This window comes from Ammospiza nelsoni, chromosome 9 (assembly GCF_027579445.1).
Source record: "Ammospiza nelsoni isolate bAmmNel1 chromosome 9, bAmmNel1.pri, whole genome shotgun sequence".
Classification (NCBI taxonomy): domain Eukaryota; kingdom Metazoa; phylum Chordata; class Aves; order Passeriformes; family Passerellidae; genus Ammospiza; species Ammospiza nelsoni.
The window spans coordinates 12,670,931-12,686,149 of NC_080641.1; the positions used below are offsets into that span (position 1 = coordinate 12,670,931).

At 44.6% G+C, this 15,219-nt stretch overlaps 1 protein-coding gene across 1 annotated transcript in view; it reads right to left on the bottom strand.

Moving 5' to 3' along the window:
- The window catches only part of C9H1orf21 (chromosome 9 C1orf21 homolog), a 101,888-nt gene that overhangs the window by 45,991 nt on the left and 40,678 nt on the right, over positions 1–15,219 (bottom strand). Inside the window, exon 2 of the mRNA XM_059478730.1 lies at positions 12,165–12,370. Coding sequence (XP_059334713.1) covers positions 12,165–12,258 — 94 coding nt within the window. The 5' untranslated portion in view covers positions 12,259–12,370. The remainder of the gene's footprint in view (positions 1–12,164; positions 12,371–15,219) is intronic.

Sequence of the window (15,219 nt, forward strand, 5' to 3'; positions counted from 1 at the left end):
ATTTTAGCAAGGTATCAAGTATCAGGCAGGAGGTGAGTGGTACTTCAGTGATACCACCAAAAGGGAAGTTTCTAAACACACCTTCATCTATCTTCCTGTGCCACATATTTTTCTGCAGTTTCTCTTGCCTTTCTATCACATGACATGCCAGGATTTATCCTCCATCCCTGCTAAACCACAGGTCTCCTCTGTAAAATAGGAGCTTTCTGTCTAACAAATTCCTCTGCACTGCACTTGGTTCTGCCAGGTGCAGAAAGTGCTTCTACTGCTGTGAATGCCACAGATCAAAGCTCCACGTGCTCCCCTCTCCCAAAGGCTTGAAAGCTCAAGGCTATATTTAGATAAAGGACTGAATCGCTTTCTCTAAAAATATTTGTTAAGAACCGTAAGAGATTTTGATGCAATTTAACTGAAACATGGAGCAGCAGGTGAGCCACTTAGATGCTGAGCACAGAACATGCCAAACATCCCAGAATGGTTTGGGTGGGAAGGGACCTTAAAAATAATCCAATTCCACTCCCTGCCATGGGCAGGGACACCTTCCACTGTTCCAGGTTGCTCCAAGCCCCATCCAAACCCAGCCTTGGACACTGCCAGGGATCCAGGGGCAGCCACAGCTTCTCTGGCACACCCTGTGCCAGGGCCTCTCCACCCTCCCAGGGAACAATTCCTGCCTAATATCCCATCTAATCCTGGCCTCTGGCAATGAGAAGCCATTCCCCCTTGTCCTGTCACTCCACCCTTTGTAAACAGTCACTCCATCTTTTTTGTCATCTCCCTACAGGCACTGCAAGGCCACTGGAAGGCCTGAAGCTTCTCTTCTCCAGGCTGAACAATCCAATTCTCCCAGCCCTCCCTCACAGCAAAGCTGCTCCATCCCTCTGATCATACTGATGGCCTCCCCTGGACTGGCTCCAAGAGCTCCCTGTGCTGGGATGCTGGAGCTGGATGAGCTCTCCTGGAGCCCATCCCAGTGCCACTGGAAGGAGGAACACTCCGAGATCCACAGCTGCACTGGGAGGACACCAGCAGTGGTGGGCCCAGCTCTAGAGAGAGCCAGGCTACACATCAGGGGAAAAAACAAAATCACAGAGCACCAGGACAGTCAAGGAGCAGAATGAGATGGCCTGGGTGGCTGCAGCTTCCAGCACCTGAGTCATCAGCCTTGAGTGCCATAGGCTCATGTGCATCTGGTCTGGAGGACTGGAAGGGTGAGAGGAGTTACTCAGGTTATTCCAACCCTGTTATGTATCTGGGTATCAACTGCCTGGATCCCAAAAATCCCCAAAAAAGTCAACAGTCAGAGAAAGTAGTTGAAAAAATCCTGCAAATTAATATTTCTGGGACTAATTATTAAGAAATGGAGAATATCTAAGTTATCTTCTTAGGTACTGCTTCAAGCACTCGCAGAAAGCAGCAGCTCTATGGTTCATTTGAGTCTAAAGGGTTAAAGCATTTGATCAGCTGTGGGGGTGGGTTTCTGATCCACTTGGATGTGGGCTGGGAGTGAAATTTCATTGGAGATCAACCAGTATTGGGTGAGCAGCCTGTTGTTTTCCTCATCACCAACCCTCAAAGCTATCAATTCACAGGCAATTCCTGATCCAAGTGATCATGGTTTTACTAACATGAATAGAATAATAAAAATAGCTTAGGAAATAAGCCAACCCATTTTTCTCAAAGGATTATCTGAAAATGCTCATTCAAATTTCCCAAATTAATTTACCTTACCCTAATCCAATCTAAAAATACAGTCACTGCTGGGAGTCGAGGCAGTGGACACCAGAAGATACTAAACAGAGAACAGGTGCATGAGCAACACACCAATTCTGCCAACAAAATCCAAATCCTCTGACAGAACAGCTCTTTAAAAATCAACACACCACACAGACTGCAGCACATCTGCAAAGACCACACTCAAGCACTTTTCCTTCCTCCTACACAACCCTGACACGTACCCAAGGAATGCCAACAACTGCTTCTGCAGATGGCAGATGTGACCAATAGGGCTGGGTTTTTGGAGGGAAAAAAGGGATTGAGAAAGTCAGTGTAACAAAAGCCAGTCCCTAAGAGGAGGATTCCTGCAAAACTGGAAGGACATTCAGTGAGACAGGGGCAGCTCTTTCCTAAGCTATCCCACAGCCCTATGGCATATCCAGTGCTTCATGAAACATTAACTCCCTCAAGGGTGATGCCCACCTGAAGAAATTTAGCAACTTCCCTTCTATTTTACCAAACCTCCCTCTGCAGGCCCAAGCCATGACATCTTTCAGCAGCAAAGGGATGAGACCTGTCTGCCTTATTCTTTAAGGCCAACAGCTCTGACAAAACACAGCTCCATTAACTGTCCTGGACATGATCTTGGTCCTTGCTGCTGGAGAAGCACAACCCCTCATGTTTCTGTATGAGCCCACCCCTCCCCAGTGCTGTCAGCAGTTCCCAGAGCTGCTCACAGCTCTCCATCCCTTGGCAACTCTGTCCTCTCCCAGCCTGATGTCTGCCTGTGGCAGAAGGTGCTGTACCAGCCCCTGCACTGCTGCTGCTCCTCGGGTGCCTCAGTTTGTGTATCCTGCATTTTCTGATTACTTTCCCCCCAGTTTAAAGGTGGCAGCTGATGATGAAGCCATAATTCAGCTCCCTTATTTAAATCTATAGGTTTAATTCTCAGATTTGGCACGTGACTCACAGAAACAAACCACTGTACATCAGCTGTCACAGCAGGAGATGTGCAGCCGAATCAAGGAGGGGGTTACTTGCCTCCCACCTTCACTTGCTTCCTTCTTAGCTCCCTCTACTTGTTTTTCCTTCTTGGTTCCTTTCATCACTTGGTTTCTTCTTGGTCAAAAAGTCTCCAAGGCTACTCTATGTTTTGAGCTGTCATCTAGTGCAAGCCCTGTGAAACTTGGAGTTGTACATACAATTTTCCATCACATTATGAGTTAAGGATTGTTTTAACTAACCTCACACCAGGGGCACAGGCCCACTGCTCTGTATCTGCCAGCTCCACCTTAGCTGGAGGTGGGTCAGAGGAACCACAGCCTCAGAGGCCATTTCATTATCTCAGGGAAGATTTTAAATACAACCTCAACATCCCCAAATCCAGTTAATGCTAAACACACAATCTCTGCCTTGCTCCCACTGTCTTTGTGTTCAGGATCTGAGGAAACACCATATGTGAGATGGTATTGAAAAAACCTGCCATGTGATCATATAATTAAAGACTTTTGTGCACTCCTCTGTAATTACAAAGCCAAAGAAGAGTGCTGGTGGTGTGCACTCATAACTCTCTTTCAGCTACCCAGACTTCTGCTTGCTGAAACTACATAACGCATATATAAATATATGTATATATATATACACACACAGACACTTTTTTTTTTTACCTTTTGTTTTCATTTAAGTAACACAACTTTGAGGCAGACACCAGGTTTTTTAAAGGAAACCATTTCTCAGGTAGAGGAGATTACAGCCACAGTGCTTGGCAGGAAGAATACCCTGTAAATGCAATTATCTAGCCCACTAAAAAGATGAAATTGAGAAATGAAAGCAGCAGAGGGAACAAGCAGCAGAGAGATTAATTAAAGGAATGGTCAGGGGGAAAACAAAGAGTCTGTGCCTTGAAAACATGACTGTTCATATGAAGTCCCCAGGTGGGTGTTTGGATCCAGGCTGCCTTGAACACAGCACAGCCAGCTTGGAAAGGCTCCTTCAACTCCATTTCACTGCTCTGGTTTGAAATTCTCCCTCAGTAAGTTTAAAAAAAAAAAAACACCAAGCACAAAACACTTAATTCTTTTCAGGTTTTTCAATGTCATTAATGAAACTCCCAGTCCCTGCTGACCCTCCCTTCACCCCCATCAGTCTATGTACTCCACGGAACATTCCTCACTTTGGCACAGAACCTGTCAGGGACTATTCAGTTCCAGGAAAAACACCTAACTGACCATTTCTGTGAGCATCCCTCGTGCAGCACTGCAGGCTGTGCCTTTCACAGCCTCTCTAAGCTATCCACCCACCCCAAACCACTCCTGAGCAGAGCTGCCCCAAGCATTCCCTGGAAAATAAGTCATTACCACTCCACACCCTCGAAATTACACATCTCCTATTATTGCAAACACAGGATGAGGTGCCTTCAGTTTCCTTGTCAATAAAAAAGCCAATTCCTCTTTCCTTAACAAGCAATGCCATTCTCAATCAGTCAGCTATTAAATGAGATTGTTGCCCCGCAACAAACGACTTGAAATGGATTTTCATACCCTTCCTGGGATAGTAACTTTTGTCTATTAATATTGGGCTATCAAATTTTCCATGCTCATGGGCCTCCAAGAGTGTTTGTAAATCAGCAGCTATTTCATTTTTATTAATTCCAACATGGAAGGGACTGAGTAAGTACTCAGAACCAGTAACATCTCACTGTCAGTATTTCTTTAAACCAAGAGGGGAGATCTAATGAAAACTTGATTTACAAAATACAGCACACATTTCCAGATGCAAAAGATACAGAAGTTAATTACATTATTTTACTTACAGACCATCTAGCAGCTCCAAAAGTAACCTATTGGAAAGATTAATATTTTACATGCCTTCTACCCTTCCCTTTGGGCAATCCTTTTTAAAAGAAAGCAAAATACTGATGTCTGAAAGAGAAGAGTTTAGTACTGGCTAAAAAACCAACCAATTCCACCCTGTGCATCCCTGGGAGTGTTGTCCAAACCCTCCTGGAGCTCTGGCAGCCTTGGGGGCTGTGACCACTTAACAAAATACAGGGGATAACATGCACGCAAATGTAACAACTACAACCATTACACAATTCAGGAGACTTCAGCGGAAAAAACCAACCCATTACACCCCCTTTTTTCCCTCTGAATAGCTGGAGATCATTCATAGAGCCATAACTCCTGGAACAAAGGTGACTGCACGCTCCTTCCCAGCGCCACAGAACACAAAGTGCTCAGCACCCGAGCTGCCTGAACAGCCCCTGCAGAGCTCCTGTGACAAGAGCAGAAAGGAAAAACAGAATTTAAAAGCACCCTAACCCTGATCCTTTCTGCCAGAGCCCCCACTCACACAGGTAAGAAGAAAAAGTGCCTGGCAGGGCATAATGACACCCCTCAGCAGAAGGCAGGCTTTGTTTCTCACAAGCATATGAGGCAGAAGTCTTAATATTTCCCATTTTGCTCCCATTTTTCTCCGGTGCTAGCTCAAGGCAGAGCACTGTCAGTCTTGGGCCTCTGACCAAGGAGAACATGAGACCACTTAGTTGTAATATTTATTTAAAATACCCATGATGGCACAGTGTTTTTGAGAATTACCCACTGAGAAAATGCCTTCTATGTTCCTCTGTCCTATAAAGGCACCTCTGGCTGTGTATGCCAACGATACACAAATACTTATTGGTTAGGTACCTTTTCTTTGTATTTAACAGCTATTTCTACCAGTAGATATCTCCTACTATAAAATTACAGCCTTAAAAAATTCAGTTTTGTGTTGCTGAAATGAATACACACCCATGCAGCTACACCAGGTTTACCTGGGGAACTGGGAATTATTCCCCAGAGTGAGTCTTTTCTGCCCAAATTCCAGGCTTTGGTTTTTTAGTTCTCCAAATTTGTGGCCCAGTAATAAAACACATGGAAAATGGCTAAAGGAACACTGCAGTAACTGAAAGTAAATGGCATTTTTACCAGGATTTTTCCTTGTTTGCATGTCCAGGTAGGCAATGAATGCCAGAGATCATCTTGAAAAGATTAAGTGAAAAACTAAGTGTGTCTGTACCATAAAATAAACGGATTTCCTTTAGCACCAAGGCTGCCAGAAAACACATCCTGGCTCCTTCCTAGCCAGCTCCAGAGGCGGATGTATGGCCCTATTTACAGCCCACTAATGTAATTGTGAAATGCACACCCCTTGCACTCCATTTCTATGGACTGGGACTGCACTCTCCATGGGGCTAAGCAGCTTGGAGGAAAGGTCACACTGCCTAGAATAACACCCCATTCTCTCTGGCCACCCTCCAGGGACTGCAGAGACTCGGGGTCCCTGGGAGCCCTCAGGGTGCTCTGATGCTGATGGAGAGCTTGCAAAAGGGGAAAGCTCACACGAAAATAAGCAGCAAGGAAGTGATGACCTGCCTTGTCAGAATTCAGGACATCCCTCTGGCTGTCCTGGACTGCCAAGATCACTGCCAGGGGGCTCAGAAACCCTGGCACAGAGCCCAGCACGCCTGTGGTTTTGATTATGACCCATGAAGCAAGTTACCAACCTTCTATGAAGATCTGCTAACCACAACAGTTTAAGTAGAATAATAGTGAAATTTATCACGGGGTGAAAAACAGATTTTGGGGTTTTCAGAATGGGAGTTCAGGAGGCAAGATGGAGGGATCTGGACATGTCCAGCCTTTCTCCTTCTTCTACTTGGCCTCCATCTTCTGCTGTGTGATGTTGGCACTTAGAGATTGGTTTGGAGTAGAAGCTCACTGTCTAACATAGGTGACAGGTATTGGAAAGTTATTGTAAATATTGTATATGTAGTTTTTTATATAAAAAGATAACACTGCCCCAGGGGCAAGCAGAGTGCCTCTGACTGTCCTGCTGAGCAGGCCTTGGCAGGTCAGGAGAAAGGATTTTATAGATAAGATACAATAAACAACCTTGAGACCGAGAAGTTAAGAGATCTGACTCCTTCGAGTGCCAGGCTGGGAAAAGAGACTTTCTAATGTATCTTGGCGTGGCTCTGACCAGCTAGAGATCCCGAGACTGCCTGTGATCAATTTCTGCTCCTAAAATAGGGATATCAACTGTTTGCCCACCTTGGATCATCTTCTGTCTCTGTGCTGTAAATCGCCCCTGGAAGTGGCGAGTCCAACTGTGTGTGCATTGCTCCAAACCCAGCACTGCAAAGATCTGGGTAAAACAGCTCCCTTCCACTGAGGAGAATGGCTGTGCAGAATAATTCCTTCATCTAACACCATGACAAGGGGCTGTAAAAACAGTCCAAGAAGATTAACCACCAGAAGAAGGTCACTACAGAGTGTGAGGGCTGTCTAACTAATTTATGGATACCTGTTCTAAGTCCAGCTCTCTTTCAGGTAGGAAAAGCTCAGCATGTTTCCATGGCAAAGATCTTCTATCCATTCAGGAAAGACATCTCTTTTTGGGTCTTTCTGATTATTTTTTTTCAAATAGGCACCGAGAAATATCTTCAAACACTGTTACTCTACTGCCTGGACCATTTACAACTAAGTAATTTTACAGCATCCAGATATCTAAAAAGCTGCTCTCCCATCACTTCTGAACTGGTTTTTTTCTCTGCTGGATTGGTGAAAATAGACACTGAAAACTAATGTTGCCAAGAAAGGCAAGGTACCTTCTTGGAGCCCACAGGAACCTTTCTACAGACTTGGATGTCATCCCAAAGAACACCATTTTTTCCAAAGGGGAAAAAATGGGGAAAAGAGTAGGAGAAGGGAGAACTATTTCATTCACCATCATTACACACAGACCACAATTAATGGACATCTGCTGTCAGTCCTGTGTGCACTAAAAGGCCAGAACCAGCCCCTTGAGAGCCCACCTACATCTCCTGCCCATGGATCCAGGAGCTCTGCTTCTGCTGAGACCTGGGCCTCCAGTCCCTGCCAGAGCAGCTCTGCATGCCTCTGGTCCGGCCTCTGGTCCCATCTCCTGGAGGCACCTCAGCCCCACACTGCAGGTATCTTCTCTCCCATCTCTCCTCTCCCTGTCTCAGCCTCATCTCCTGGTGCTCCTCACTGCATTCCCTGGATCTAGTTCATTGCCATGCCTGGGACTGCTCTTTTTGTAACTTTTATATATCTATATTTCTGTGCTGGAGAGGGAGGAAGAGCTTGTTTTTTTACCACTCAGAGGCAACCCATAGTCCAGAGCAGCCTCTTCCCTCTTCTGCAAAAGCAGCACTTTTCCCAAGAGCTATAAAGATGAGCCACTTCTGCACATAAAATGTGAAAATAGTTTTAATTCATGTGGAAAACACTTTTTTTTGCACACATTGATCATGAAAACATAACTAGACAAAACCTGAGGGTGCGGTTTGGTTTTGTTTTGATTTTCTTTAAACTCTGTTGCTTCCTCATGGTAATAAAATAGTAAATTATTGACTTGCCAAGGGTGTTCTCAGAGTTACACAAATACATGATAAATACATCATAAACCTAGATAACACATGCAATTTTGTTACATTTCCCACATGAATACAACCAGGGTGGGTAGGGTTTGGTCCTATTCCTTTCTCTCACTTCCTGAAGCCCTTGTTTAGAGCTGCCCCCTGTTTACTTAGATAAGAAGCAGGCTATCAGCAAATTGCTAAACAAGGCAAGGAAAGAGAATCACAGAATGGGTTGGGTTGGAAGGGACCTTAAAGATTATCCTACACCTGCCATGGGCAGGGACACCTTCCACTAGCCCAGCTTGCTCCAAGCACCATCCAGCCTGCCCTTATGCATTAATCAATCTTTCAATCTCATTACAATACTTTACTGCTGAAGATTTCCTTTCCTAGCCCTCTCAGCTGTTCTGAGATAAACTGCTTTATAAACTACTGTGCTTTGGGTTCAGCTTTATTTAGACAGGTTTAGCAACTGGAGCTGCTCTTAATAACAGAAATCCCACCATGATATTCCCATTTTGTCAGGAAATTCTGACCTGACATGTTCACTCCCCCTTTTGCAAATCACCCAAGAGCTCCATGGAAACATCTGGATTAAGCCTCTCAGACTAATGAACACATTCTAGAACATTTTTTTCTCCCCAAATCACATTATCATTTACTTTCTTACAGAAAGAATTATTTCAATAACCTCCTCCTCAACGGAACATCCCATAATTTTTTATAAAGGCACAAATAAAATTAATCTACAGGAGATGTTATATTATTAAAACATATGCTGAAATCAACAATGCTCAAGGCTCTATCATGGCATTTTGTTCTTCATTGGTATTTACATATTACAGTTCTTATGTATTGCTCTGGAAATCAGCTTTGAAGTGGAATGATGAATAAATGAAGATTTATTATTACTATCCTTATTAGAGGGATTTTAAAGTCATTAGAGACCAACAGACATAATAATCATATTATATTCAATCTTCTCTAGAACATCTCCTTTGATAGGACTGCTAACTCAATTATTTAAATATATATTACAGCAAAATGCAGCATGACTCCCACAGCTTGGGACAGGGTGGAAATTTTTATGTTTTGGTTTCATTTACCAGGATTTGTCCTTACAGAATTCATGGGTTTTATGATGGGTTTTTTGGTTTTGAACATCAGGATTTCAAATTCAAAGTGAGCACCTGGCTCAATGTGTCTGCTCAGCTAAAATAAAAGGTTAAAAGCTGGGGAAGAAATAAGGTACTGGAGATCAATCTTAACCTACAGTGACTTTTAAAAGTTAAAAGAAAGAAATGTTTCAGAAGCCGCGATCTCCCAATAGTCAATAGATTTGACTGCAACCAATCCCACCATGAAAGAAGAGAAAGATCCAGAGGTTCTGAGGAAGAGCCAAAGCAGAACTGCACCACTCTGAGAAGCTCAGAAAATTCTCTCTGGATTCAATGTCAGTCAAGTAAAAACTACTCATTGGGAAAGAAAATCCAAGCACTGCTTAACTGGAAAGTGCAGTCCTTACTATTGACTCCTCCTGCCTGCAGCTTGTCTGGGGCAGGTGCCCAGGGGGTGCAGTCACACAGTGAGGGGCAATGTCCTGTCAGCCACATCCCTCAGAGCCCACTGCCTGCCAGGGAAGGCAGCACCAGCACCCTGCTCTTTCCCTTTAATCCTATCAGTGCTGTACAAATCCCTCGGGACTTCCTCCCCTAGTGAAACATCTGAGGCACTGTGGCCATCACAGCCATGAGGCTCATCCCTGCTGCTTCTGCACAGGCACCTGATGTCACCTTGGTCCCCAGGTGCCAACCCTGCCTGTGCTCCCTCTCCCTGCACAGTATGGCTCATGCTCACTGATGTTTTCAGGGTGCTACTGACATATCAGCCACCTTCCAACCCCACCTGACTTCTGCTTCCTTTACTTTCCAGCCTCCTAGCCAAGAACTAACCTCTAATTCCCCCTCCATCAGCTCCTGGCTCCTCATTTTCCTACCACTCACCTTGGTTTAGCTCTGCCTATTCATACTGCAGGGGATTTTCAATCCCTACAGGCAGCACAGATACTCTGCTCGTGGCCACTGGCTGGGTGAGACACTTCTGTCCCTTCCCAGAAATAAGAAAGGAAGCATCAAGGTGGGCAGGCCCTGGCACAGGGTGCCCAGAGCAGCTGTGGATGCCCCTGGATCCCTGGCAGTGTCCAAGGCCAGGATGGACAGGGCTTGGAGCACCCTAGGGCAGTGGGAGGTGTCCCTGCCCATGGCAGGGGTGGCACTGAATGATCTGTAAAAGTCCAGCTCAATCTCCTCCTGCACCCAGCCCCTCACCTACAAGCTGTCTTTCAACAGCAAGGGGAAAATGTGACTTCTGTGGTTACCATTCAGTGAGTTAAGTCAGACTCCAGCTCTGCTGAGAAGGAATCAGTCATGGACTCAGGTCTTTAGGAATGACAAATCCCACACCTAAACTAAAGCATGGGCCAGGAAATGGTTAAGAGCAGGTAGTACTCCTGACAGTAAAATACAGAAGGATTTACAGCCCTCAAATGGATCCCAGAATACCTAAATGATACTGCTGACACCAGTCCAGCTCTATAAATGGGAGCTTTTTAAAATCCCTTCAATCTTCTTGATCCTCTGACTCCAGAAGCTACTTTAAGTTTCCTGCGTTGAAGTTATGATCTTTGGCCCACAGCATGTGGTTAAACCACCACCAAAAAAAAACAGAAAAAGACTGAGACTCACATTTGGCCAAAAATTGCTCCCTCACTAAGTATAAGCTAAAATCTAAACTCAAATTCCTTTGAGCAACTGATAGAATTTTCTGTTTATGACAGCACTTAAAGCCTATTTTAAACAAAAGCAATGTACTGAGCTGACAATTCCAAACCCAGCATCTCCCAGGGATGAGAAAGAGGACTGAACAGCCCTGAAGTTTGTTCAACAACTGCTTCAGGGAACACCTCTGGGAATTCTTACTCTGGGATCCACTGGGAGACCAAGCCAGCCCTCAGAAAGGCTGGAAAAAACAGGGAGGTTTGGTGTACTCATTACCAAGGCACTTGTTTTAAGAATAAAAGTACTAAGGCAATTTATTCACAGCTTAACTTTCAGGCAGATATCCAGGCAGATCTAGAAATTTCATTTCTGAACAGTCTCTCAGATAATACCTGACATTTTAAAATCTGTATTTAAAGATTTACATCTTTATCTAAAAAAACCTTTGTGTCTACTGACAGAACCTGGGGCAAAAAAAAAAAAAAAACCATGAAGCTGACTATGATTTTATCTCCTATCACTTTACCTCTCCTGATGCACAGACCTGGATCACAGATCAGTCTTCACAGTGAACCAGATGTTTTCCTCCCACATTCCCAGCTTCCCAGCACCACTAAATCCCTCAGTTTCTAGTATCACTGTACCTTCAAACCCTGTTTGCTACAGGACTTCAGAACTAATGTTTTATTGCTTTGCAGAAGTGAGGAATTACTTTTCCTACCAAACGGATTTTCAGTTTTTAGGAAATGAGCCAATTATGTTGGTACCCAATGGCATATAAACGTATAACAGAGACACATATATAAATACATATATAAATATATATAAATACATGTATAAATATCTATAAATACATATATAAATGCATATATAAATATACTTATATAAATATATATTAATATATATATATATAAATACATATAAAAATATATATAAATACATATATATATATATACACATGAGGGGGTGCAATTTGTTGTCTTTGAGCTATTCCAGGACTTGTGGAGGTAAAGACAGTGTAGTACCGTACATCACTTAAAATGTTATTTTTTCACTAAGGATTTCACCTGTTTCAAGTGTCATGGTACCCTCCCCTGGATGGGCCAACTGCTCTGCCATTGTGGCATATTTGAACAGGCATTTTGCTTTGTGTTTGGTGAAAGGTTAAGACTCCCTCGTACACCTTCCAGGATGGTTTCGGTGGACTCACGGTGCAGGGACAAAGACAATCCCGCGACACTCACCCCCAAACACATCTCCGTTCTGGTAGTTCTTGCCCTTCTGAGTTTCCTCTTCGTTTTGAACAGTGGACACATGCTTGGCGGAGGCACAGCCCATAGCTTCATTCAGACAGCTCCAGCTGCACCGAACCACAGATCATCTCTAGCGACGCCCGCTCATCCTGGCAGGAGGAATCCACCTCCCCGCGTGGCTCCCGCGTGCCTTCCACCTAAACACGGCAGAGAGAGAGGAAAATGTTCACACACAGCACCCTCCGCATGGTGAGCTTCGAGGAGGTAAAACGTGGAGTTTGTGAGGAGGAGCACAAGAGCACAGCTTCAGGCTGCCAAAACCATATTCCAAAACAGTTGGTCATGATAAAGGTGCCTCCAGCCTGCCCTGGGACAGAGCAGTTGAACTTAAAGCCTCCTCCAGCCTGATTCTTTAATCCATGGCTTGAAGAAAGTAACACGCAGCTCTGTTTCCCACCCAGCCAGCTATTCTCACAGAACACAGAGGGTTTTGGGAGAGGAGATAAGAAACCATCAATATCTGCTCCTCCTGCTCCTTTTACCAATCTACCCATCAAGCCAGATTTCTTAAAAGCATTTTACTGATTAAGAGCTGCTAATTGCAAGTGTTGGGACAAAATAACCCCTCTAAATCAATTAAAGATCTTGTGTTCCCAAATGTGAAAGGCGATAGTCAGCTGTATTATCTTTTCTCTACGTGTTCATTATTCTACTCAATCCATAAAACCTCCATCGCTCAAAAAGACAACCAGCCCCATTTTAAGATGGAATAACACTCCCTGAACAGTCCAGATGTCACATAAAACAAAAGGGAAAAGAAAAATCAAATCCAGAACTGTAATGCTTTAGGTTACAAAGAAATTCAAATTAATGAACTGTTTATTGCTAAATGGTTCTGCACCGGAACAAAAGCTACCTCAAAGTTTGGTGAGATGACCTGGTTTGCCTTTCCACCTGCCAAACTTTTCCAAAGAAAGAAAAGTCAGAAACTCTCCCTTTTGCCAAGTTTATCAGCTCAGCTATAGCATAAGATCATACACACCATTTCTTAATTCATTACTTCTGAGCATGTACTTTTACAAGGCTCTGGCTCATTTTGCTCCATGCTGACCACAAGATCATGTGTAACATCAGACTAGTACTCTTACCTAGGGAGATCTGAGTGAGATGATGTTTAAGGTCCCTTCCAACTCAAAGCATTCTGTGACACAGCAGTATCCATTCCAGCAGAAACGGATAATCCCAAAGGAAAAGGTGACTTTCCTTTCCCTGAGCACTCAGCACTGGGCAGCTCAGTGACACACCAGCACATGGTCTAGGAGGGTTCTGCTCCTGCCTCTGCGGGGATTTTCCTGCCCATTCCCAAAGCCACAGACATGAGGATGGGGCAGCCAGGCTCAGAGTGATTCCATTCATCAGACCATGGCGTTCAGCAAGCAAGGGGAAGGACTCTGGATGCAGAACCACCTCTAACTACTACTCACAGGCAGCTTCCCCCTTGCCTGCACAGAGCAGTGCTTCTCCTCCACTTGGCAAGGGCATTCCAAGTATCTGCTAACCCCTGCTCCCAGCAGCCACCCTTCCCTAGTTTTATTTCAGTACATCCCCCAACATGCTCTGTTCCTTTTTTCCTTCTCTTACACAGGCACAGTTGAACCTGAATTTCTCATTGCCCCATCCTTCTCTTCCCCCTAGACAAAGCTAATTACTCACCCCAAAACACGGGATTTTATAGGATCACAGAAAAGCTTGCCTTGGGAGGGGCTTTAAACTCATCTCATTGCAACCTCTGCCATGGGCAGGGACACCATCCTCTAGCCCAGGCTGCTCCAGGCCCCATCCAACCTGGCCTTGGACACTGCCAGGGATCCAGGGGCAGCCAATGTTTTGGGCAACTAAAACCAAGCATTGCTGCTGTTAGTGGAAGGGAGTGATCACACCCCTCTCCAGCTATTTTAAAACCCTATATGGTTACATAACTTCCCCCATCCCAGAAAACCTAGATTTTACAGGAAAAGTCACTATAAAGCCAGGGAAGTCCCTCAGTTTTTGCAGTTCACGGAGGGTCACAGCTGACAGTTCATCCTCTCCTGTATCCAAGTGGCAGCCTGCACTAAGGTCTTCATCTCACTGCTGGGGGAAACAGGGATCCAAAGGGATTTAAAGCATCAGCCAGGCTGTGCTTGGAGATAGGTAAACACAGGGGTGTCAGAGATGGAGGAGAAACAGCAGACTGGGAGAGGGAACTGCTACCTGGACTGGAAATGAAACGGGGACTTATCTTCCCAGAGGACATAAACTGGGTTAAAGGCAAGAGCTTTTAATGGACCAGCTGGAACAAATGAGGGGGTAAACATGACCAACAGAGTCTGGCTGTGTGACTGACCAACTGACTTCTGGTTTAAAATACAATCAGTAGTATTATTCCAGGGAAAAGGGTGTGGCCAGCTATAGGAAAAGGAGCAAGGGAAGGCTTGATGTAACCCTGGAAAGGATGTGGAGGTGAGACCTGGGTAGGAGGCTGTGTGCCCACCACAGCTCAGCCTCTCTGAGCAGCAGAACTGCAGGCACAGAAGTACCTGTTGAATGAATTATGCTCCTGCCTTATTCAATTATTTTTCCTGTTTCCTTTTCTGCCTCTCAGCAGGGACCGTTTACAAAAGGGAAAACAGCTGCTTAGTAATAAAACCCAAATGTATTTCACAAAGGAGCAGTGGGCTGGGTTTAGGAAGGAGATTTTTTTGTGAAGCTTTATACAGCCAGCATGCAGCACAACAAACTGCAAAATACTTAATTATTGATTAGTGCTCAGGATGGTGATGGTCCCAGGACCACTGAGCTTCATGAACAATCAGGAGCAAGGGGATACAGAACAGGAATGCAGAAGGATAAAGCTCTTTGGGGGAGAAAAGGAAAAAATATCCACTGTCAAATCTCTCATGCAGCATTTTGGTAGCACACATCAACCTCTAAAAATATGGTCATGTTTGAAGGCATACTGTGATTAAAGGAAACAGATGGGGATACAAGAACTGGAAGTTTCACC